This window comes from Ahaetulla prasina, chromosome 3 (assembly GCF_028640845.1).
Source record: "Ahaetulla prasina isolate Xishuangbanna chromosome 3, ASM2864084v1, whole genome shotgun sequence".
NCBI classification, from domain to species: domain Eukaryota; kingdom Metazoa; phylum Chordata; class Lepidosauria; order Squamata; family Colubridae; genus Ahaetulla; species Ahaetulla prasina.
This window is the reverse complement of record NC_080541.1, coordinates 177,851,517-177,878,256: the sequence shown is the minus strand read 5'-3', so window position 1 is coordinate 177,878,256 and position 26,740 is coordinate 177,851,517. Positions and strand designations below refer to the sequence as shown.

Below are 26,740 nucleotides of genomic sequence, written 5' to 3'. Positions count from 1 at the left end.
ACTTCTTAAAGGAACTAAACTGAATGGACTGTTTCTAAAGATGAAATTAGTGGTAGCAAAGTATATGAAAGGTAAAAGTTTCCCTGTGATGCCTGACTCTAGGGTGTAGTGCTCATCTCCATTTCTTGACCAAGGAATCCAGCGTTGTCCAGAGACATTGCCATGGCCATGGCCATGTACCCAGCATTACTGTATGCCAGAGGTGCACAAAATGCTGTTACCTTCCTACCTAAGTGATACCTGTTTTATCTACTCTCATTTGCTTGCTTTCAAACTACTACTAAAAATGAAATTAAAGAGTATAGTTAATGGCATTCAGACTGAAGGCAAAAAGATGCTTTGAAGCATACCTAACTCCAGTTGCTTAAATTAATTGAATTGTTCTTTTGAATCATATGTCTGCCTTTTCTAGTTGCTGCTGCATCCCAGGAACAATTTGAAATTTTAATTTTAAGAATTTACCAAATTTACACCCCCGGTTCTCTGAAGTACATTTTTGCCTTCAGGTCAAAGGTGTTGCATTGTTCTAGGAGGGTGTATTTGCTTGTCAACTATATTCTGTCAATTATTTGAGAGGGTGCTATGATAATTAAACTGGAATAAAACCTACATAAATTAGGTACCATTATCACACTGATATAGTTAGTTTTACTGAGTAATATGGTTAGTTTTACCAAATTTTGCTCAAAAATGATGAAGCCACTGATACTATAAAAATCCTTATATCTTTTCTACTAGGTCAAGAAAATTAAGGAAGTGGACATTAGTGAATAGTAATTGTCAGGATAAAATTATGCTTCTGCATTGTGATATTTCCAGAAGATCTCTACTTTTACATAAAAGAAAGTTGGAACTGTGTGAATTTTGCTCTTTTTTCCATTTTGTGAAAACAGACAGCTGGACTATCACTAAGTTTATTGGTGGTGTTGCTGCTATACATTATGCACAAGAAAAATAAAATTGGAATATATAAAAGCAAAGACATTTGGGAGGATGATAACTTACACTTTTAATGCTAAACGGTGAACTAATACATTTCTAGTTTTGCTTGCAAAAGTACATTATGAGCTATGAGGCAATTTTGCTTAATTCTGGTAACATCTATTCAGAACAGTAGGGATGATATGCCACTTGTTTAATTACTTTTAAAATGTCAATTATAAGTTTGTATATCAGTGATGATCTGCTGTTGCTGGGTCTATTTCAATCTATTCTAAATTGATCATCAACAGACTAAGGAAAATTGTGTAATAAGGCTTCAGTCAATAATAATGATAGCTACTGATATTCTTTCAGCTATAATTAACTATTGATAGTAATTTTGGTTACAGTAATAGTTAAATTGTATAGAGTGACCTCCACAAGAATTTGTAGGCTCTTAAAGTTGGAAACCTTATTAACCATCCTCTTATTAATATATAATATAAATAAAATATACATATTAATAAACAAGTATTTATGAATCCTATTTAGGTAAAATCAAGTGAATTATTAGGTGAATGCTAATTACATCAGATTGGTGACCATCCTGAAGTCCTATTATGATAAGTGCAGAGCACTTCTTTTCCAACCTTAAGTTTACACATGACAAACAGTATTCCTTATTCTGAATTTATAGTTCTGAATAAAGTAGTGCAAAAGAGCAGAGCAGAATCAACAAATATATCCAGATATTTAAGCACTGCAAATTGCTTCTTGAGTAGAGAAAAAAATGATATGGGAAACTTTTTTTTTGTGTGTGTTTACATTTATACCCCGCCCTTCTCCGAAGACTCAGGGCGGCTTACAGTGTATAAGGCAATAGTCTCATTCTATTTGTATATTTTTACAAAGTCAACTTATTGCCCCCCCAACAATCTGGGTCCTCATTTTACCTACCTTATAAAGGATGGAAGGCTGAGTCAACCTTGGGCCGGGCTCGAACCTGCAGTAATTGCAGGCTACTGTGTTCTTAATAACAGGCTTTATCAGCGTGAGCTAAACCGGCCCCTAACTTGATAACAATAATCTATATTAAGCATGAGCGTGCAAGCACTCACCTGTCATTTTGCTCTAGAGAATCTGTTTAGGCAACAGAAATCATAATGATAAACCTTTATTGATAAATCAAACAAATCCTGCAAGTTATGCTTTTGTGAGTTACCCCAATGCCTTGGCTTTGTGAAGAGTGCCCCCCAGAGTTTTGAAAAGGTGGTATTTTGACAGCCACAATTCATCTTAAAGAATAATATCAAGTTCCCATTTCCTTCTGCATTTGTATCTTCCATCTTTATTACTCTGCATCTTTGACAGCTATTTTAAAGGCACAGTCATAGATATGGTTTTAATCTGTGATTGCTATTTCAGATGTATCAGAGTGGTGTTTTTGTTCAGGTCCTTCAGTTTGGTTACAAAACGGAGATAGAATTGTCAGTACATCCACTTTTCTCTACGTGTTAACCTGATTTTGCATTATACTTTTATGTACAATTTGGAGGAAGTGCATCAAACATATTTAACAAAATAAAATATTATTGTTTAAACCTTCAAACTCCAGAGCTTTATAATGAGTCAATTTCATTTTGGAATGCTGGATTAAAGTAGCCTCAGTTTTGAGATGATTCAAATTATTCCAAAATTGGCTGTTTTGGTTTAGACTATGGTTGCCTTAACTTTTGAATTGCGTCTGAATCTAGGCTTTGTGCCAATGTAAAGAACTGTGCATGTCCATATAGGAGGAATAGGGAGAAATAATTCAGCAGCATGTATAACCGTAAAATCAGGCTGATTCACTGAAATGGGAATAACTGGAACTTCCCTTTATTCAGACGTTTATTATTTATTATATGTATGCCACCTTTATTATATTTACAAATAAATCAAGACAAACATATCCAACACACCTTGCTCCTATTTTATTTTAACATCAGTCCTGTGAGGTGAGAGAGAGGGACTGGCCCAAAGTTACCCAGTCTCCCACTTTTTAGCTAGGTGCTTAACCACTAGACCACGGGTGTCAAACTTCTGGTGTCGCATTGCCGTCATATGATGTATCACAATGTTTTCGCCCTTTGTGAAGCTGGGGTGGGCGTGACCTGCGTGTGATTCATCCGGCCCACAGGACCACCAGTTTGACACCCTTGTACTAAATCAAACTGGCTATCTTGATGGTACAGTTAACCTATAGTGCATGAAGCATTGTCTTCTGTTTCTCCATCTAAATCTATTTGTCTTTTGGCTCTTCCTGCACTAACAAAAAATTCAAATGTGAAAGAATGGCAGAATAAAGTGCCAGTATTGTCAATTGCAGTTTGGAGAGTCATCAAGAACCTATGCTGACTTTTTACAATTCTTTCTAGTGTTTAATCTTATTTGCAGAGATTAATTTACAAAGAGCAGCAGCAACTGTTTGCAAGATGATGAAAAACTGTCAGCTGTCTATAGTCTCAATCTTGGTGTGCCATTGATAACCCATTAAAGCTACTGACTTATTCATTACAGCTACTGACATTATTCTGATAATTTCAGAATTATCGATTCTAGAAATGTAGTTTCAAAAATATAAGTTCTAGAAATAGCTAAACACCAGGAAATTTGAGGGAAGAACAGTGGCTTCCTCCTGATTCATGTTAGTTATTTATGGCCAATGGGTTTTATTTTGTGCCTTGACATTGGTGATATCTCCTGTATTATAATAGACTTTGTTATTAAGAATATTATTATGGCTAGATATCACTCACACCATACAATTCCCCCTCCCAGTTTCCCACAGCACTAAATGTGGCAGTCCTGAAGATCCGAAGTAAAAGATGGCTTCCAGGACTGATACATAAGGATTGTTGATATGCCCTCTTACATTATGAAGCTTCAGTAGTCTACTCTCAAGGAAATGTCAAAATTCACTGTCAGTTTCATTGTCCTGCTAGAAAAATCTGTGCTCTGAATTGGAGTATATTTGATTGAGGTTATAGGCATTCCGTAGTTGGTATCATTATCAACACACGTGAAAACATATCTGAAAAATATTTCTGTTTAAATTTGTATTAATAACAATTTTTCTGCACTGTTTTCATTATCTAGGAATAGATTTGATGCAAATTATATAGTGTGCTTTGCTGTGTTATTCTTTATTTGATTTCAGAGTCTTGTGGGACACAGCTTTTTTTAAAAGACTGTGTGAAGTATTGATCAGGGCATAGTATCTTCACTCTGGTGCTTGCTGAGAATTTCACTTCACTGTAAAGGGCTTCACTGTGCTAATCCTCCTTACACTGCAGTACTTGTCACCTGCCTGATAGGTGTTAAATACTGCATTGGAAGGGGATTATTACCAGCTCTTTTTGCTCTGGCAGTATAAGGGAAAAGAAAGCTTTCTTGCTGTTCTCTCAGGGTTGAGTAAGAGATTCCCAATAGCATGATTATGTATGATGTAGTAATAGTTTCCAAAATGCTATATTAAACATGTGTTGCCCCTTCAGTATTGGCAAGAAGGATAAATCCAAAAAAAGTAATGTATTTTTAAAAATGTGAAGCAGTTTACATATAAGGCTTTCTATTTACAGTATGTAAAATGCAAAAGTTCAAAAGAGAGAAGGAAATCTTGCCAGGCATAAGCTTGATTCTCACATTATGAAATTACAATTTGCAAACAATTCTATAGACTGTATTAGTGCTCCTTTAAGATTTCCCCCTTAAAGTAGAAATAGAGCACTCTTGGAAGTAGGATCAAAATGTTGAAGAATTTGAACTCTCTTCATTAAATATTCTTAATGATTCTATTTTTGTTGCTAACCAGTTTTTAAACATTTCCATACCTGTTAAATAAATTCAGTTATTAGTCACAAGTGTAAAAAAATTGAAAACAATAAATGTTTATTATTTCTTGTTCTTTCTTTTTATTAAGAATGTGCTTGAGATCAAGGAACAAGTATTAGTGGCTTGCAATGTTAACAAAGAATTCTTGTAATTTTTGCTGAAGCTGGCAGTCAAAATTTAACAGCTGTGTGTGTACAAGAAGAGTGGGATGATTTATAAGCCAGTAGGCAGATTTGTTTTATGGATTTGTTATATGGAAAGAGATCTATTAGATGTGAAGTGGAAAGTGCAAAATACCATAAATGAAGAGCTGATATATTAGGCTTCTGGTATTTTAATATTATTTTACTTCAGTTTTCTAAATAGTCCCAGATGGTCTTATGTATTTTCTTCTCCAAAAGCAGCATAAGGTATTATATAATTGAGAATATGCAGAATCAGGTACCATTAATGCATAATTGGCATATACATGCTTCTAAAGTGATTAAAAAAACGTGCTTCAGAAGACTTGGGAATACAAGTTCAGAACGACTTAAACCTGAAAAAAGGCTGTTTTAATGAATTGACTCATTTCTCAATCCTCCCATTCAGATGGATTACTCCATTTTTCTACTTCTGATTGTACCTCTGGAAATTGCTTTCATTTTATATCTGTGTGCATGAGGTAGAAGTAGAGAAGGGATAATTTCTAGGGAAGGTATGGCGAAATGAAGACTGAACTGAGAACTGTGACAAAGAACTGTGGTGAGTACACTGGTTTGTTGGAACCTCTTTGGATAAGGAGAGGATAGGACAAAACATCACATAGATATGCTCTGAATGGTGCTGTCTGTGAGAAGAATGCACAGCAGTGGTTTTCTATGGGTGTGAATGACAGGAGATGACAGAATTAGCCATCTTACAACCACTGGGGAAACTTTTAAAGGACACTAAGTTTTCAAAGCTTATCTTCTAATCCCTTTTGGAAATTGCTCATTAACTACTGAGATTTTAGAGACCTTTGGAACAGCAAGTTTGAAAGTGCTGGGTGAGTCTGCCTTTAATCCTGAACAAAAGAAAACTAATTATAAGCTTAAGAATTTAAAGAATTTGAAGTAAACAGCAAAAAGTTATGGTAAATAAGATTTTGATCTTAGAAAGTTATAAATGGACTAAAGGTCTAGATAAAATTGAATATTGAATATTGAAACTTTCACAATAAAATTTTGGAATTAATTATAAAGTACAAAGAGCTTCTCATATGGGAAATAGATCCTGGTTTAGATCCTGGTTTTTACAAGACACAACACAGAGAAATAATTTCATGATTCCAAAAACTGGATACTAGAAGGGACTAAAGATTTTAGGTAGCAAGATGATATACAGGCCTGCAAGATGTTTATGACAATAAAAATACTGAAGGAGACTTGAAGAATGAAATCAGAAAATAGTAGCCACAATATCAACAAAATAATGATGTTTGTTTCTATGGATAGTCTATCCCCAAAGATGTTATTGAAGATTTGTCAGATGTGTAACAAATTTTATCTGACAAGATAAAGATGGCATCAAAATTGGATTTACAACTGACAGGCCAACAGAATGATTTAGAAAAGGATACTTCACTGGATAACAAAAGAAATCAGCTAAGGTTTTGAAATATAAGAAAGAAATACAAATGCATACCAAGGGACAAAGAAGAAATGAAGAGAAATAAAATCCTACAATAATATTTGAGCAAACTAAAGATTAAGATTGTTAGAAGAAACAGATAAAATGAAATAAAAAGTGGGTTTATTTGGTCAAGGTTAAAATAAGTGACCGTTTTTCTGGACTTTCAGCTGATACCAGGACTGAAAAGATGATGTTTTATGGATTTGTTTAGAGACATATGGGAAGAAAAGATAAATGTTTATAGCATTAAGAGAGGGTGAAGAGTTACTAAATTTGTTTATATTTCTGATGACGGTTGGAAGTATGTTATTTAAATACTTTTTTCTTTTTTCTTTATTATATTCTTACTTTCTTCTTTTCTTTTTATTTCTTTTTCCCTGCATTGTTTACTCCTTTCACTGTTTACTCGTTTCTATTTTCTTTTGTTCTTTAAATTTAGTTTGAATTAGATGGAGAAAGGGAGGAGGGGGAGGGGGGAGAGAGAGAGAGAGATTATATTTGTGAAGAGTTAAGCAGTGCTACTAAATCTTAGAATTGGACAACATCATTTAAGCCTTCGCATTTAACTTCTCGCTCAATGCAGGAAGCCAATTATAGAATATGAGACTGAGAGCTATCTAGTCTCCACTTGAAAATACCCCATCTAGGGGAGCCAGGCCGGCATCTCTTGGATAATTGATTCCCCCCTCCCCCCAATATTCAATTGCAATATCCTTTTCTGTAATTTAAATCTGTTATGCTGTGTTCAGCACTCTGGAAAGAAAGAACTGGTTTTGACAGTCTTCTGTATTATCTAGTTCTGGTAAAGAAATATCTGCAGGAAAATCTGTCAAGCTGTATCTTTCCATAAATCTGTAGCTTTAAAAACAAGCAGATACAAATTATATGTGATATAAAGCTAAACACTATCTGCAAATTGTATTGTTTTCATATTTTGAATCTGTAAACAATCACACATAAATAATGATCATGATTTTACATTTATTTGGTACTATGTGGAAATTGTATTAGCTTTTGTTTAAGCATATGGAGATTCTTAGAAGTTCGTTAGAACTTAGAAGTTAGAACTCTCTCGTTGGAGAGTTTTGCATAAATATTACCTAAAATGTGATCTTATCTGCACACAAGATCTAAAGCTAGATAAAGAGAGCCCAATTAAACAAGTCAAAAAATTATACTTGTTCATTTATTTATTGGGAAAAATGATTGAAAGCTAAAGAAGCATGTGAACTTCTAGGACTATCAATTCATATAAGCTGGAAATTAGGGCCAAGTGTTTCAATAAATGGAACGAGAATCAAGTGTGAATATGGGAGGACTTGCCATATTAAAAAAAACAAATTTCTGGGTATAGATGATAAAAGACTGATCTTCACAACATGATGCCCGTTTGATTGCCAGAATATGGTTCTCTTCATTATCAGATTGGGATTCATCCATCATTGATTGGCCTTTCCTAGGTCAGTTATTATTGTTCATAACAAAAATATTTCTACTCATTAATTTAGAACCCAGTTATAACAATCCACATATCTGTCTTTTGGCTATAATTGCTGGTGAATTGCCAATTCTACATGTTAACATCTGTGCTACTGATTTAGTTAGCAAGAACAAGAATAATGCTGCAGCATCCAATGGCTATTGTAAATGAACTATCCTTTTTTTCTTAAAATCACTGTTTGTTTCTTTTTTTTCAAATAATTTCATTAAGAATTATAAATGAAAATAATATTAAAACCATTCTTTTAACCATAAACACAATAGAAAATTGAATGTAGAAGATATTTAAAGGAAATTGTACTAAAATGTTATGGAACTTATAGTGGACATGTCAAGCTCTTAAGCTTTGCTTTGACTTGATAGTAATTTATTAGATCAGTGGTAGTCAACCTGGTCCCTACCACCCACTAGTGGGCGTTCCAGCTTCTCCTGTACGCTGCTAAGAGAGTCCACTTTATTTTTTTAATTTAATTGACTTTTAAAAAAAATTTCATAGCATTATTTAAAAACATTTTCATTAGGTTTTCATAAAATTCCCCATGACAATTTAAATTTCTGAAAATATACTATTTGTATTGCCCGCGCATAAGTTTAGTTCACGTTACGTAAGTGAGATTAAATGGCGCTATAGTGTGACTGCAAACAAAAGAGCCTCATCCCAGAATAGCTTGCGCATCTCCCCCCACACCACCAAGCTGTAACAGACAAGGAGAGATGGTAGCTGGTGCTCCCCCCCTCAAACCCAATCCACGATGCGCAAGAGGCATGTGGAGACGACGGTACACAGCGCATTACTGTGGAGCCAGTGGGCAGTTAGAAAATTTTGCTACTAACAGAGATACAAAAGTGGGCGGTAGGTATAAAAAGGTTGACTATCCCTGCATTAGATTATCAAGACTGGTACAAGATGAAAACCAATAAACCTATTAGAAGTATTGGAAGAAATGACCATCTGGGTTCAGTTCCAAGTGGAGGAAAAGACACTGGAAACATAGAGACTGTTTGGAAAGATGGTTTAATGGTGGACAGGATCACATGATTTGAGTACCCTGAACAGAAAAGTGCCGAGATGCCGAGTGTGGCTAGGTTTTATGCCTCTCTGAGCTATGAACTTCCTGGGACACCGGACGACTCCCAGGGGGTGGGGATCTTAGCTAGCCTTGCTGGCTGATGTAATCTTTCCAGGTGCCATGTGGTGAGTTTCTGTTGCTAGATGGGTCCTATTGTGTTGCAGATGATGGTCCATTGACAAAAGTGGGGGGGAATTGGGTTTCTACCTCTGGCCCATTGACAAAGGTAGGGGGGAGGCAGGAAGGTGGGAGCTGCTTTGTCGTTAAAACATGTTTCTCCATTTCTCATCCAGATAAATATATTCTGCCTTTTTAATATTTCCTAAAATATTTCAATCTTCTAGGAGAGGGGTGGGTGCTAACTTCCTACAACAGTATCTTAAATTTTGAGCCAGTTGAATGAGGCAGTTGGTAAGTGAGGACCACCTGTAAAGGTAGATCCTCAGAATTATTGTGTAATGTTTGTTAAACATGTTTTATGGAAACATATTTAATGTTAATCTATTATTTGCTGTAGTCTTCTGGTGTAGTAATAAATTTATATTTCCTTTCATGGTTTGTGAGGGGAGGCAAAGGAAGCAGATTTCCCTGTTCCTGTTCTTAAAAAAAGTTCTTCCATATGTTCTGTTCTTTCCGCAAAATTGCACTAACTTCATTTTGGAAACATAGCTATTGTAATACTAGCTCCTATCTTACTAGGGCAGATGAATTGTCCAGTTGACTCCCTCCAATGAATTCAGAGATATTTGCCCGTTAGTGATGTAACAGTATTTTATGAATATGTGGGGCTACATGAATACAATCCACACTGTCAGAATGTTTTTATTAGGCCAATTCAAGATCACAGAAAAGTGTAATAGCTAGTATTTTCCCCCCAAATGACTAGCATGAATTGTTTGTCATGGGTAATTACTGGTAGCAGTCAAGACTTTAAAGATTGCTATTATGTCAAAACCACTGTTTTCTAACACATACTGCTCTGAGAACAAAAAAGATATCCAAAATAATGTCTTGTTTCTCTAGCAGAAATATGTGTATTAAAAAAGGGAAATGACCTTTCTCTATCCTTCATTGTTTTGATTATCTTTGGTAACTCTTTCATCTCCTTCAGCAAGATGAAGGGTGTAAGATCTTTCACAATGTTTCCCCATATATAAGCCTCTCTAGGCTTCTAATTGCCCTTGGAACCGTTTGTATTTTACTGTATCAGAGACAGGGTTTCTCAAAATCAACTTGTAAAAAGCTCTCATGCTATTTGTATATCTGCATCACATCCTATGAGAGCAGATGTGTAGACCTCCGTTCTGCTCTTGTTTCTGGCTGGGTTGGTATGAATAACTAAAAGAAAATTAGTTTAATGCAGCAATTGCCAAATGACAGATAGCTCTGATTGAAAGATTACAGGACAGAGTTAAGAAATACTATGAGTAAGAGGCAGGAGTGAGATAAAATTGTGTTTGTTAATTGATGCTAAATCAGTAGTTTTAATGAAATGTAGATGGGCTTTTAAATTAAACAAAAAGCTATTACCATCTAGTTAGTATTTTGCAAATAGCTGTGAAAGGAATATAGTATCTGTCCTTGAGAGAGCAGGTCAACTTTTGTGAGGGTAAATGCTTTCCTCTCAGAGTTGACCAACTTGATAAATTAATATGATTAGCTAGAGGACACTGAGAATTAGAAAAACTTAAGGGAAATTCTACATCCACAACAATTTGGATCAACTGACAGATTTGAGTAGAGTGCATTTCTGTCCCTCCCTCTCTACATATTAATAATAATTTTAAAAATTCCTAGAATACAATAATTTATTTGACACCTGATAAGCAGATGGAAGAAAGAATGTTGCTGCTTGATCTTCAGTATAAAATTTCGTCTGAGTCTTTGCACCTCCCCCCTTTGACTTAAGACTATCTTTATATCAATATATGTGAATAAGGTTTTGGCTAATTTGGCCAAATACGTCTCATTGAATGTCTAAACTTTCACTTCAAAACTGGAAAAGTAAAGAGAATGGTAGTTTAGGTTTATTGGTCAAATTTATACCATTGTAATAATTAGTTCAGTCCAACTGAATAATAAAGGAATATTTTTGCCATCATAAATTTCATCTTATTTCCAGAAACCCTTTTTTCTTTGAATATGATCTCTGATTTTTTGTTTTAAATAACTCATAGCCAAAGTGAAATATTTTTCGTTATAATTAAATAAGATATTAACTGATTACTCCTAGGAAAATACAACAGGTGATCTGTTATGTCTCTAAAACAATGCCACTAACGTGGATATTACTTGATGTTCCAGTATAGCAAATATTCTACTGAAATTACTGTAACCTTATTCTTATATATTTCCAGCAATGTTGCTACTTGGTTATGCTTGGTTAATAGGGGGCAGATTTTTGTGTTGTTCTTCATTGAAATTAAAGAGTTGGTAAGTTGATAAGTTTTAGTATGAAATCTTTATCACCTTTTGAGAAAGGTAAATAAAGGACCTCTCAACAGCTTGGGGTTAGAGTTGGCTCAGTTAGAAACTAAGAGTCTGAATTTTAGCTGTGATAATGAATCCACTAGGAGAACAAAAGCCAATTCAGAAAACTCTTTCCTTTATGTCTTCCCACTGAGATGATCTCTGCTGAATAATCATGCATAAGACTGAGCAGAAATAGATGGTTCTGCTCCCCACCCCCATCTTGCACTCTAAAGAGTTTTGGCTTAGAACGGGATGGAACCACTTAACTGTAGTTCTAATAAATATTGGAATGGAGGATGAAAGCCATTTACTCATTTTGGGAAGGGAAGGATTTCAAGATCTAAAGCAGCTGAGTTATAGCAATGCAGTATTTAATGTATCCTGATGACCCTCTGATATTACAAAGAGGATATTATTTTATAACACTCCAGTGAAAAGTAGATTGTCAATTCTGCATCCAGTTGATTTCCTTCCTAAAGAAGCATGGGCATTGGATTGCAAGTGATGATGGTTTGATGTAGTGCTTACTGGAAGTTGTGACTTTGGATGGATGGATTTTATAATTGCATCTTAGTGCCATCATCATGATCATCATCATCCAAGTTGTGGAGAAGTCTTAAATTTAATCCATTTATTTAGATTTATTTTTATATATACATATCTTTGGATGTGAGAGACTTCTGTCAGATTGCATTTATTTTTGCATAATTAGGGATGGCTTAGAAATCCTTCAAATGTGTGAAAATTTCAAGTGTGTCAAACATTCCCCCTCCCCAAAAATCTCCTAATGATTAGCACAAATTTCTGAACATTTACTGAAATGATCCATTCACAATAAATGCCAGTTCTGTTCTACTGAAAATCATTTTGCTTTAGTAAATTCTAAAAATTAAGACACATAAAAACTATATAGAAAAGTTAATTTAATTATGATGAGTCACCAGCACTACAGTCTGGAAGACCTTCAATGTAGAATTGTAAATGCAGAGATAAATGGTCTATGTTGATCTTTAACATTTTAAATGTTTATTTGTTACTGCAGTTTATATAGTCACTTTCATAATATTCTATCATTATCATAAATTACCTAAGTAGTATCTATATATTACAGAATTTATGGCGCTGATGCTCTTTTCCATTACATTACCATTGATTCTGTATTCTTGTTTTTCAGTGTTAGATTTTATGACATGTTACTTTAAAAGAGTATAGCAAGGATAATTTATGAAAGCCAGTAAAATATTCTACTAAACTCTGTTTTCATATGACAACACAGTTACATTTATTGCACAGTTTAATTACCTGAAATTGCAATTCAATTTTTGAGTTGGGTTTGTACCAACAGTTTTGTAACATTTTTTTTAAATCTCAGTCCTCAGTGTGCCAGTAATTTTTATTGTTCTTATAATTTGTTTTGGGTAGAGATATTAGAGACAGGAATGGAAAATATTGTTTCTTTTTTTATGGTGTTTTGGCTTAAAAAAATCTAAAAGACTAAAAATAAAAGGAGACAACGGATGCTAATTATGAAATATTTAAGCTTGTAGCTTGATGCATAATCTTAGCATTTCCATTTATCAGTCCAATTAAAAACTGATTTTAGTCATCTATTAAAATATATTATAATGAGAATTGAAGGCTATATTTGGGGTGTCAATATTTTAATGTAAAACATTTGGCATCTATCAGCATAATATTCTGTCTTTATCACCTCATTGAATTTGCTAGAGGAATGTTGATAGATTTTGCACAGCATCATTTAATCTCCTTTGTCAAAATTATGAAGTTGTTACTGATTTCAGACTGTTGGTTAGCTTCATGTAGTTCTTTGCATCTTCACATTTTTCATAGGGATTCTCTTGTTATTTTACTTGTGCTAGAATTGCCAATTAGGAATAGATGTCTTGAAGGGCAGGAGTACAACAAATAAATTATCTCTGCAGGTCATGATCTGCACTTCATTTTAAACAGATATTTTTCTAACCCAGAATTATAATTAAATAGTGCCTAAAACTGGTAAATTAAAGCATAATAACATCTTACAGGGTGTTTGTAGATTTGGGGAAAACAGTAGGGTAGCCTAAAATCATGAAATAATGTTTTCTGAAATCCGTTATTCTTTCACTTGCATTTTAGTATCATGAATTGCTTCCGTGTAATCGTAGTTACATGTGTATGATCATCTGTGTTATTGTTTTTAATCTTATTCACATAGCCACATTACATTTGATAAACCACTTAAATAGAATAGCTGAATAAAGTAATATGAAGGCATATTTAAAATGGCCTGCATTTTAGTTACAATATTTCTTACATGATTGCTTTCATCTTCTGTTGTAGCAGCCCAGAAAACTCATATTTACTTATATGGTATAAATAGTATTTTGAACTAAAGTTTATCAAGACTATTTTTTTCAGATAAAATAATGAGTTAACCTTAAAACTGAAGGATACATAATTTTTGCGATCATTCAACCAGACTATAAGAATTGAGAATTAGCCATAGATTCCAGGCATCTTTCACCCTTTCCTTCCTTTCTCTGCTCCCACTTTTCAGGATGAATTGTGATAACATGTCTCTTTGGCAGTGCTCTTAACTTGCATTATTTTGGCCTGAGTTATTTTTATTAATAACAGTGAAGTTCAGCTATGATTTCATAAAGCAAGAGAATCTTGTTCTTTCATATAGAAACCTTAATTTCAAAAAATCATTGGTCATTTATTTGGCTGAAGAATATGCTGAAATGTTCTCCCTTCAAAAAACACTAGGCTTCCTTCAAATTAATCAGTAGATGGTATATGTTTTTATTATATTATTGATGATAGCCATATTAATAGTGAATATTTCTTGTGCTAAAAAAGCTGCAGTAAAGTCAGGAGAGGATTGAGTTTCCTGTACTGATCTAAAAATAATATATCGGGCATAATAAGAGATTTGAGAAGTTAATTTTAAACATGGTTTTAACAGAGCATGGATGAACAGAGCATTCCATCCATTCCTCTTAATTAATTATAAGGAGGATATTAGAAGTAAAAAAAAAAAAAGCATAAAAGCCCAGTCTAGCACAATACCAATGAAGAAAAAAAAATAGATCTCAAAAGAAACCAGCATGGATGCATAAAGAAATATCTGACAAATTGAAAGACAAAAAGGACAAGTATAAAAAGTGGAAAGGGGGGCAAATAACTAAGGCAGAATATCAGCAAATAGCCCGAGCTTGTAAAGATGAAGTGAGGAAAGCTATGGCTCACAAAAAACAAAGGCTAGCGACAAAAGTAAAAAGTAACAAAAAAAGCTTCTTTCAACATGTTAAAAACAAGAAAAAAGTCAAGGAAACAATTGGCCCATTGCTGGGAGAAAGTGGCAAGAAGATGACAAGCAACAGGGAAAAAGCAGATCAACTTAACTCATATTTTGCATCTGTCTTTACACAAAAGGAAAAAACAATCCAACCTATCATAAACAGCACCACAAAAAACAGATTAGGAACACAAGTTAAAATAGGGAAGAAAATGGTAAGTGAACACCTGTCTACCCTAGATGAGTTCAAATCACTAGGACCGGATGGATTATACCCCAAGGTTCTGAAGGAACTGGCAGATGAGATCTCAGAACCACTGAACTATATCTTTCAAAGATCCTGGAGCACAGAAGCTGCCAGAGGACTGGAAAAGAGCTGATGTAGTTCCCATCTTCAAAAAAGGAAAAAAAAAAAAAAAAACAGATCCAGGAAACTACAGACCTATCAGCCTGACCTCAATACCGGGGAAGATTCTGGAAAAGATAATCAAGTAAACGAATCACTGAACACCTAGAAGCAAAGTAATAACCAAAAGCCAACATGGGTTTATCGAAAACAGATCATGCCAGACTAATCTTATTGCATTCTTTGACAAAGTGACAAAATTAGTAGACCAGAGGAATGCTGTCAATATAATTTACTTGGACTTCAGTAAAGCATTTGATAAAGTAGACCATAACCTACTACTAGATAAAGTAGAAAAATGTGGGTTAGACAGCACCACCACCAGATGGATTCGTAACTGGCTGACCAACCGCACTCAACGTGTAGTCCTCAATGGAACTACATCCAGATGGAGGGAAGTATGCAGTGGAGTACCCCAAGGCTCTGTTCTAGGCCCAGTACTCTTCAACATCTTCATCAATGACTTGGACAAGGGGATAGATGGGGAACTCATCAAATTTGCAGATGACACCAAGCTGGCAGGAATAGCCAACACTCCAGAAGATAGGTCAAGTTACAGAAGGATCTTGACAGACTTGAACATTGGGTGCTATCTAACAAAATGAAATTCAACAGTGAAAAAAGTAAGGTTCTACATTTAGGCAAAAAAACAAAATGCACAGGTACCGCATATGTGGTACCTTGCTCAATAGTAGTACCTGTGAGAGGGACCTTGGAGTCCTAGTGGACAACCATTTAGATATGAGCCAGCAGTGTGCAGCAGCTGCTAAAAAAGCCAACACAGTTCTGGGCTGCATAAACAGAGGGATAGAATCAAGATCACGTGAAGTGTTAATACCACTTTATAATGCCTTGGTAAGGCCACACTTGGAATACTGCATTCAGTTTTGGTCGCCACGATGTAAAAATGATGCTGAGACTCTAGAAAGTGTGCAGAGAAGAGCAACAAAGATGATTAGGGGACTGGAGGCTAAAACATATAAAGAACGGATGGAACTGGATGTGTCTAGTTTAATAAAAAGAAGGACTGGGGAGACATGATAGCAATGTCCCAATATCTCAGGGGTTGCCACAAAGAAGAGGGAGTCAAACTATTCTCCAAAGCACCTGAGGGTAGAACAAGAAGCAATGGGTGGAAGCTAATAAAGGAAAGAAGCAACTTAGAACTAAGGAGAAATTTCCTGACAGTTAGAACAATTAATCAGTGGAACAACTTGCCTGCAGAAGTTTTGAATGCTCCAACACTGGAAATTTTTAAGAAAATGTTGGATAACCATCTGTCTGAGATGGTGTAGGGTTTCCTGCCTGGGCAGGGGGTTGGACTAGAAAGCCTCCAAGGTCCCTTCCAACTCTGTTGTTGTTGTTGTTGTTATTTAAGTATTTGTTTCAATTTTATTTTGGCTTAAATTAATAAAATATTAGAATATTTTTGGAGAAGGTGATATTGCACTGAGTTAGACACAGAAAAAGAACGTTTTAATGTGTTGTTTAAATATAATTTTAATGTATATTTACTATGCAGGATGTAAAAGTTAATGCTCATGCATTTAACAACTTTTAGACTGACCCTGAAAAATATGGAAGCATGAAACATGTATCGGTATTACACCAGTTCCTTCTAAAGGAAGTGTTGCTTTCAATTCCTAAACCAGCATTTTACCAAATAACAAAATAGATGGTTCTAGACAGTTTGAGGAAAAATAGTTTTGACATTTCTTAAATATTTTAATCAGCATGAAAAATATATGCTCTAGCCCTGAAAACCTTATTCACTCTGAATTCCAAATTATAACAAATCATATTTTATTTTGGTGGGAATTCATTTCAGAAAGGTGTACCAAGAGTAACCACAGAGGGAGTATGGGGTGGGGTGGGGGGGGACAAATGATAAAATGTCTATAGGATGGAAGTAGTATTGTTCATGCTATTTGATGATTTGTGTCACAATTTATATGTTAATGTTCCCCCTTCTAGTCCTGTTGGGTTTCTCAGCAGCATCTGAAACTAGTTCTAGTCCCCTCCTTGGCTGCTAATGGTGATTGAAGACTATGAGTCCCTGTGCAACTGTTATAAGACTCCTATATTAAGTATCTTAATTCGTTAGTAGAAATGAAAATTATTGCTATGTGGCGATTGTATTATTGTTTACTATTTTAATGTAGGCTTTGTAGGTATTATTCAAGCTATTTTTTTTTAAATTGATGCTCTAATTCTAAATATAATGAATCTGAATGAAATCTGTGACATACAGAAGTGTTGAATAAAACAATTATCTACTAATACTAGTCCAAATGTGATGTTATGTATTAATGTTCCTTGGATCTTTTCTTTGAATACAGCAAGATGGATAGCATATGAGATACAATATATGAGTTGATTAAATTTCAGTGTTTTTTTTCTGGAGTCCTTTAATTATTGGTTCTAAATAATTATGAGCTGATATTAAACATAACTGAAAACGTACAGCTGTATCTCCTTTCAGCCATTACTATATTACTGGCATGGTTGAAATCTTGTAAATTTTGGAATCAGCAATAAAAAAAGAGCAATGTTGGGTTTCTGAATATACTTCAAGAAATGCCAGTAGATGAATTGGTCAATTTTAATGAGTTATCAGAGGCAGTATTTTTTTTCATATTCGAGAATATATTCTGTTGTTGCACAGATAATCATTTTTCAGTGGACCCCAAAAGTAAGGTTTATTACTATGAAACTGTTTTTTTTTGTTTCTAATTGTTCAAGTGAGATCCCCATTGGTATACTACAATTAGACTAGTTTCCAATTTGTGCTTCACTTATTTCTTTCCCCACCTATATCCTAGCATTCTGGAAACCTCCAAGAAAGCTTGTAGCATCTTTTAGCCATAAAAGCAAATCTATGTTTAGTATTCCTTTGGCAGATATGTGCTAATTGTGCATGTGGAGCTGTAACTGACTTAAGTAATGCTCTCCTGCAGATGGGTTGAATATATAATTTTATGATGGTTTTACATACATACTGAGATCTTTTTCTCTTTTGTATTTTAAAGGGTACCACTTGAATGGGCTGATCAGCGTGAAAGGGACCTAGAGCATTTGCTTGCAAAAGGTGCGAGAAGTTTTGCTGCGCACAGGTGAGTATTAACTTATGATAGGCAGACAATCATGTTTTTGGGATTGCTAATTAAAGATGTCTTTGTATATAAACTATTTTCAAGTACTTTTAAAATCTTTAAGTAAATGATGTACAGTTCTCAAGAAGGAAAAATCATGACACAAAAATAGAGCAAGAATGGAAAAATTTCAGCAGTAAAAAAATTAGCTTCTTTCATTTTGGTTTATAACCTTCAATTTAACCATTGACAATTGTAAACTAGGGTTTCTGACTTATAATAGGTAGAAGGGGGCATAATAGTTCAGTGTGTTATTTTTAAAAGAAAATTTGACTTAGTATAAAATACGTATTAAGGAAACACAGAATTAAAAGTTGTGAATTGTACTAAGAAAGTTTTCTAGTTAATACAGCAAATAAAAACACAGTGAAAGACACAGTGAAACAGTGAAAGAGCCTTTATGTCCTGATGATTTTCCTATTGTTTTATAAGAAGGGGATAGCTTCCTATTGGAAGAAAACATCTCTATACTGGTAGAAGAGAATACTTGGGAGGTTTACTCTATGTAGTTGAATTCTAGTCTTAGAGTGGATAATTATGTTTGCCAGGCATCTCTTGAAAATTTCTCCATGAATGTAATTTGTGAGCAGATCAGTTGGGGAATGTATGTATTTGTTTTTAACTGGATTACTTAGGATAGCTTAAAGTATTGTTCAAAAGAAAGAAGAAGTAGAAAGGATTTTAAATGTGTATATATATAGTGTGTATATAGTTCTGGAGAGTTCATGATGAGTGAATGGTATTTGGCTTTTATATATATATATATGAGTGAGTGGTATTTTATATATATATAAAAGCCAAATACCACTCACTCATCATGAACTCTCCAGAACCGTAAAGCCTACAAACTTGAAATTTCGCATGTATGTTCCTCTTGGCTTCTAGGTGCTCGCTAAGAAAGGATTTTTCAATGACCTTCAGATCATTAGTATTTCATATACAGTATTATATTCACACGCTCTGATGCTAAGGAGTTAGACATTCTACTCCCCCTCCCCACCTGAAAAGAACTCTGTCCTAATAGTGTTAATATAAGGCAATTCTGCCAGTTGCCTTATATTAACACACTCTGATACAGTGTTGTGTCTTGCCCGCCCTCCGAGCAGCCGGGGCCTTCTTACCTGCTCCCGAACACTGAGGAATGTATGCCTCCCGGCCCAAGTCCTGGCTCCATGCCCACACAAACTGCAGAAGAAGGAGCATCTCCCGGCCCCAGCCCTGACTCCATGCCCAGGCAAACGGAGCAGCTAGACCCCTCCCCCTCCTCCACAGCATGTGAGCCTGAGGAGGGTTTATTCCCAACAGCTGCTGATTGGTGTGACCCTCGCATCAGAAGGCTGGATAGGCGGAGGCAACAGAAGGAAGGGAGGGGCAGGCCTTAATGAGTGCTGAGTCATGGAGCCACACCCCATGGCCTATATAAAGGATCTGCTTTCTGGCAGTCTCTGAGTCAGGCAAAAGTCGAACTTATCTTGCTGAAGTCACTTACTGGTCTCCTGCCTGCTCTGAGGACTTTGCTAGGACTTTGGGCAGAGCTGCAGAGGCAAGCCTGATTCGGATTTCCCTGACCCGGCCGTCAGCGGAGGAGTGGGACACGACATACACACTCTGATATATTAACACACTCTAACACAGTCAGATGTAGTAAGGAATCATCCAAAGATTGTTGAAGAGAATAAACAAGCAAATAATTATTGGCTATCTATTTCTGAAAATATAAATTAAACAATTAAAATCAAGCTTTGTCCATCCCTTTGTTCCCTCCCAAGATGGTAATCAGGGAGAAATTAAATGTCAAATGTCTCTAATTTGGGAGACCTTGGATGGATTTTTGAAGATTTTGTTTTCTGGGATTTTTGACTGCTCTGATTGTAATGGTAGATTTGGAACACTGCAGAGTGACTGTGGAATGTGGAAAAATTGAGAAATGTGCCTTAGTCTCAGTGGTGCAAACTATAGGTCTTTGTGTAGGTGTCTTGGCCACATAGTGTGTTTCTCTCCATGTCAGGGAGGAAAGCTCTCATTTATCCCAGTGTTGGCAACCAGCTAAAAATCCTGCTGCTTTGGGTTGTATAACCAATTGGGAGGTGATGTGGCAGCTGGGAAGTTGCTTCTTTAGTGAGCAGAGACTCTTTGAGATCAAAGTGAGAAATGGGCAGTGGGAATCAGAGTGGGGAGGCTGTGAGTATTGAATTCACCTGAAACTTGCAGCTGCCAGAGCGTTGATTTCCTAAATGTGGATTATGATCTCTGTTTCCTACAATCATTCCAAGGATACTTTTCATTTGACTATTTGTGGTGCTTTACTTGCAGAATGGCTTCTGAGATTATTCATATGATTGATTACTGAAGATTTAAAATCTTGGATTGCTTTTGTATTGGAGATCTGAGTATGAGGTTTTAGAATAGAATAGAATAGAATAGAATAGAATAGAATAGAATAGAATAGAATAGAATTCTTTACTGGCCACGTGTGATTGGACACACAAGGAATCTGTCGGTGCATACACTCTCAGTATACATAAAAGAAAAGATACATTCGTCAAGAATCATAAGGTACCATACTTAATGATAGTCATAGAGAATAAATAAGCAATCAAATCATATTAGGAAACAGTCAATATAAATCGTAAACAGCAACAAGGTTACAGTGATACAGTCATAAGTGGGAGGAGATGGGTGATAGAAACGAGAAGATTAATAATAATGCAAACTTAGTAACTAGTTTGACAGTGCTGAGGGAATTATTTGTTTAGCAGAGTGATGGCGTTTGGGAAAAAACTGTTCTTGTGTCTAGTTGTTCTGGTGTGCAGTGCTCTATAGCATCGTTTTGACGGTAGGAGTTGAAACAGTTTATGTCCAGGATGCGAAGGGTCTGTAAATATTTTCACAGCCCGTTTTTTGACTCGTGCAGTATACGGGTCCTCAATGGAAGACAGGTTGGTAGCAATTGTTTTTTCTGCAGTTGTAGTTATCCTCTGAAGTCTGTTTCTGTCTTGTTGGGTTGCAGAACCAAACCAGACAGTTATAGAGGTGCAGATGACAGACTCAATAATTCCTCTGTAGAACTGTATCAGCAGCTCCTTGGGCAGTTTGAGCTTTCTGAGTTGGTGCAGAACAAACATTCTTTGTTGTGCTTTTTTGATGACATTTTTGATGTTAGGTATCCATTTTAAGTCCTGAGATATGGTAGAACCTAGACATTTGAAATTCTCTACTGTTGATACTGTGTTGTCTAGTATTGTAAGAGGTGGTACTATGGGAGGGTTTCTCCTAAAGTCTCGGCTGGAGTCCACCATTTCCACCATTTCCCATTTTGAGTATGTCCAGTTCCAGATTGTTCTGGTCACACCACGAGGCTAGTTTTTCAACCTCCCATCTGTATGCCGATTCATCATTGTCTAAATTGAGACCAATCACTGTTGTGTCATCTGCTAACTTCAGTAGTTTAACAGATGGATCGTTTGAGATGCAGTCATTGGTATAGAGAGAGAAGAGAAGTGGAGAGAGTGGGGCCCCTGTCCTAATTGTACAGATATCTGATGTGATTCTGCTATCTTCACCTGCTGCTTCCTGTCTGTTAGGAAGCTTATGATCCACTTACAAGTGTGTTCAGGTACCGCTAGCTGGTTTAGCTTAGTTAGAAGAATGTCTGGAACGAGTATTGAATGCTGAACTGAAGTCTACAAAGAGGAGCCTTGTGGTCCTTTACTTGCAGAATGGCTTCTGGGATTACTCATGTGATTGATTATTGAAGATTTAAAATCCTGGATTGCTTTTGTATTGGAGATCTGAGTGTGAGGTTTTAGTATTATATCAGCAGCTAATGCCATTGGCTTTGGAGTACTTACAGGTATGAATGAGTTGGGTGGAAGATGTTACGCAGGCACTTAATTTCCTTGCGTCTACTGAACTTACCACTGGCAACTTTCAGTGGCCAACCTGCCATGGCCATCTTGCCATAGGACAGACAATTCCACATGGGATAACTCAACACGATAAATCCACCACTGTTTCTTCAACATGATTTCCATTGACAAAAATGTCCCATGGTTGGCTGCAGTGAGTTGTGGGTCCCATTCCAGAGCTGGAATGTAAAATTGAGGGGCTGGAATGCAAAATTAGTATCTAATATCTACCACACCTTCCCCATGCATGCCCCATTCTTCTGTACACTGCTTGGAGCATGGGTTAAATTCTTCTGATTGGCCAGTGACTGAGTTGCAAAATCTTTGGCCATACCTCTTCTTCCTGGCCGCACCTCAGTTTTTTCAATTCAGTCAGCCTAGAGAGACACTTGGTGAGTTGATCATACAATTAATTGAATAAAATTAGGAAACTGGACATTTTAAAAAAATTTCAAATTGCTGTGTGTGGCTGGAGCATTGAGAGTGAGAGTTGCCTTTAACACTGGGAGCAGTGTTGCAATAGCCGCCATGGTCGCCATTGCCATGTGGCAGCTGATCTAATTGCTGTTGGTCTAGACACCATGTTCTGTCCCCTCCACCTCCACCCACACCACAGGAGGTGTTGGGAAAGGCTTTTGGACGACCAAAGCTTCAGTCAAGAGAGTGGCTGGCAGCAGCGTTCCTTGAAGCGCGCTTCAGTATTCCGCGCTGAGATCGGGGTGCCGCCATTTTATGGGTAGCGGCTACAATTGCGAAAGCCAGAACAGCTGTTTGGCAGAGCCTGCAGGCACAGAAGAAAGCATTGGCGCATTTAATGGCTTCGGTCAGGAGCTGAGAAGGCAACCAAAGTGCGCAAGTAAACCGTGTTGCTGATTTCACACTATTGATTGTTGGTGGCGTTTGTAACCGTGTTGCCGGTTTCACGCCTTTCCCCTGCTGCTACCTTTGCTGACTATCTTGGACTTACAAACCATGTTGCCGGTTTGGCACTACCCTTGCGGCCTGGACTGTGCAGTGAGTACCCAAATTAATTGCTCAGAGACTTTTTGCAAGTAGGTCTTGAGAAGGGGCTATCCACAAACACTCTCCACAGGCAGGTGGCAGCCCTGGCCAGAGTCCTGCCAGGTGATGTCCAACCCCTCTTTCTCAGTACCTTAGGGTGCGTAGCTTTTTGAAAGGGGTTGTTACCCTGTTACCTGTTACCCCGACTGTCCATAGATATACAACTTGGGACCTGTCAGTTGTCTTACAGGCGCTCATGTCTCCTCCGTTTGAGTTCTTGGCATTAACAGCCTCAGACTGCTTACCTTCAAAGTGACCTTTCTAATCGTAATCACGTCAGCACACAGGATTTCGGAGCTGGCGGCACTTTCTGTGCGACCTGACCTGTATATTTTTCACCCAAATAGGGTTGTTCCCCGACTAGATCCAACATTTGTGCCGAAAATTAATACCTAGTTTCACAGGGCACAGGAGGTAATTTTACTGGATTTCTGCCCAAAACTCAGACATCCACGCGAAAGACTCTGGCATACTTTGGATATCCGCAGAGCCCTTCGCAGGTACATAAAACATATGGCCTCATTCCGACGGACTGAATCTCTGTTTGTATCTTTTGAGCTCAGGTCAATGGGCAAGAAAGTTTCCCCATCTACCATTGGACGCTGGCTGAAGGCGTGTATCGCACTGTCCTAGAACATCAGGCCAGGCCCACACCACGTCGTATTATGGCGCACTCAACCAGTAGTGTAGCCACACGGTGGCCTGGGCAACGCAGGCCTCGATATTGAAGATTTGCAAGACGGTCACCTGGGCTTCCCCCTCTCCATTTGTCAGAAATTACAAATTGGAGATGTTTGCCTCGGCTGAGGCAGCGTTCGGACAAAGGGTACTACAATGGATTCTGCTAGCTGAGGGGACCCTGGATCATGCTGTTTCCCTCCCTCCAACGATTTAGCTTGGATAGATCCCATGCTTGGACTCTCCAAGCAGCACATAGGAGAAGAAACGTTGGACTTACCTGAACATTCTTTCTATGTGCGTTGTAGGGGAGTCCAACCCCACCCTGGTTCTGGTACAGTCTGGGGTCCAGGAATGGTCGATTTCATTGATTAGGCTCCAGATCCATGTCTTCATTGAAAAAACTGAGGCTCGGCCAGGAGGAAGAGACGTGGCCAAAGTTTTTGCAACTCAGGCTCTGGCCAATCAGACGAATTTAACCTATGCTTGGACTCTCCTGCAGCGCACATAGAAAAAACATTCTGGTAAGTCCAACGTTCCTTCCCATGGCACTAGAAATAACCAGATGTGAAATCTGTAGGCACTATGGGGAGCAGTTGTGTTTGTTTTTACTGTATTGATTTCCCTGCTCTATACTGTATCTCCCTGACTGAGCTGCTTGATTCAATCTCTAAATTGGAAGCGGAGACTCTGACTCTCATAGCTTTTGGAGAGGTTAACCTATCCCCACGCGTGTAGACTGTAGTGTGGCTCAGAATGGTAATCTTGATCCACGTTATTTAGGATCCAATATGTGGCTACATGTTTCATCTGGCTTTTGTCTTGGTTCAGATTACCATCAGTCTTTTGTCATAGTCAGATCTCAGAGTGATGACTCACATTTTTATCAGATCTGGAAAGTTATGTTAACAGTAATAACTTCTTTTGATAAATGTAATAATTTGAATGTTGAAATATTGTTGTGGTCTGAATTCTTGTTTCTCTTGCCTTACAGAATATTAAAAGTGTAAAATAAAATTGTATCAGTTTTAACTATACCCCCACCCAGAATCAATACAGAATGGAACAACCTTTCTAAATCTAATAAATACATAAAAAATAAGTAGCATTTATTTTAACAAAGCTGGAGGCAATTTACAATGTATTAGATTTAGAGTCAATAGAAACCAAAACAGATAGGATTACCTAGTGTTGAGGAATCATGCACACTAGAGAACACTGCTTCAGCATCTATTCTCCAGGATAGGGTGATGCTGGGGAAAAGCTACATTTGTGGTGTTTCAGATCACAAAAATTTGTCTGGGAGGAAAGAAATTTTGATTCAGAGTGTCTGCTTCATTTTATAAAGCTTGAACTTGAAGAAATATTAGCTGAAGAAAATAGATAATTCAATCTACTGAATTGTTAGAATTAAAATCACTGCATATTTATTATTATTAAATATTACATATTTATTAAAATTACTGCATATTTGGTCTTTTTAAAAAACAAATATAGATGCATGTGATTTTTTTTAAACCATTGGGTCTGTTTGAATGAATCATTTAAAATTTTTCTTCTATTATCTTTGACCTGGTTTATACTAGCTATATGAATTATACTGTGTCACCTTTAATCTGATACTTATCTTTAAGCCTGATTTCCTTATATAGTGCTTAATTGCAAGTTAGAAAAGTTATTTGTCTTAATCTTAAATCCATTTACTTCTTTAGTTAGCTTCATTCTATTTTATATTCTCCCAACTTGGGAGCTTGCAATTATGTCAGTGGAAGCATTGAAAGAAATTTTGTTAATCGGTTTTTATTGTACTACTGGATTTAAATGGCACCATCATATTGATAGTTATAAATTCCATTTTTAAACAATAAAAAAAGAACACTTCACCCTGTGAATGAGGGGATCAAGGAGAATTTATGAACATAATGGATAGTCACATCATGTAATCTGTGGATCTGCACACCTAGAAAATCTTGACTCCGAAAGGAAAAGAACATTTGAAAAAAAATGCCTGGGAATTTGTTTTGTTATATGTGATAGTGACGCTAAAGCATAAGCTGTACTGAACTTTTCAGAGGTGAGGAAGGAAAGGTGTGGCTTTTAAAATATTGTAGGGCTTGGAACATCTGTACATTCCTTCTGTATCATGGAACTATATACATCAACTTCCCCACTGCTTCAAGAGGAAATCAGCAAGCGGATCAAAGAATTTCAATTTTAATGAGCTTACTGATAAATGTAAGGTATCACAAAATCCTTCTTTTTTAAAATATAATTTTTATTGAAGAAATTTTTAGCGGGAATAAAAACAATACAAACATTAGAAAAGAAACAAAGACTAGTGAATAAGTAAGAAAAGAAATAAAAATAGAAAATAAAAAGAAAAGGTTACAAAGAAGCAGCTTCTGAACTTTTTGACAACAGTTATGAATGGCATTTAATTTTTATTTTATTTTAAGCTACCATTTTTAATCTTGAAACCCATAAATCACAGGTTAATTTTTCTCCTTTTTTCAGCAAAAGATCCGCAAGGTACTGTTTCCCAAACCCCTGGATAAATTATGAACGCATTATCCAATCACAACAGGGACATTTGAATAAGGACTTTATAATAAGCAGTAAAAGGACTTTCTGATAGAACACTCTGTTTGGGGTAATGAAAGGAAAGGTTTGGGAAGCATTGCCGCAAGAGGTTTCCAGGCATTGATAAACGTACTTTTTGATGTTTCTCTAATCAAACAAATTAA

At 36.3% G+C, this 26,740-nt stretch overlaps 1 protein-coding gene across 1 annotated transcript in view; it reads left to right on the top strand.

Annotated features, from left to right (window-relative positions):
* PTPRF (protein tyrosine phosphatase receptor type F) overlaps positions 1 to 26,740 on the top strand; it is a 609,016-nt gene that overhangs the window by 92,844 nt on the left and 489,432 nt on the right. Inside the window, exon 2 of the mRNA XM_058175103.1 lies at positions 18,226 to 18,309. Coding sequence (XP_058031086.1) covers positions 18,226 to 18,309 — 84 coding nt within the window. The remainder of the gene's footprint in view (positions 1 to 18,225; positions 18,310 to 26,740) is intronic.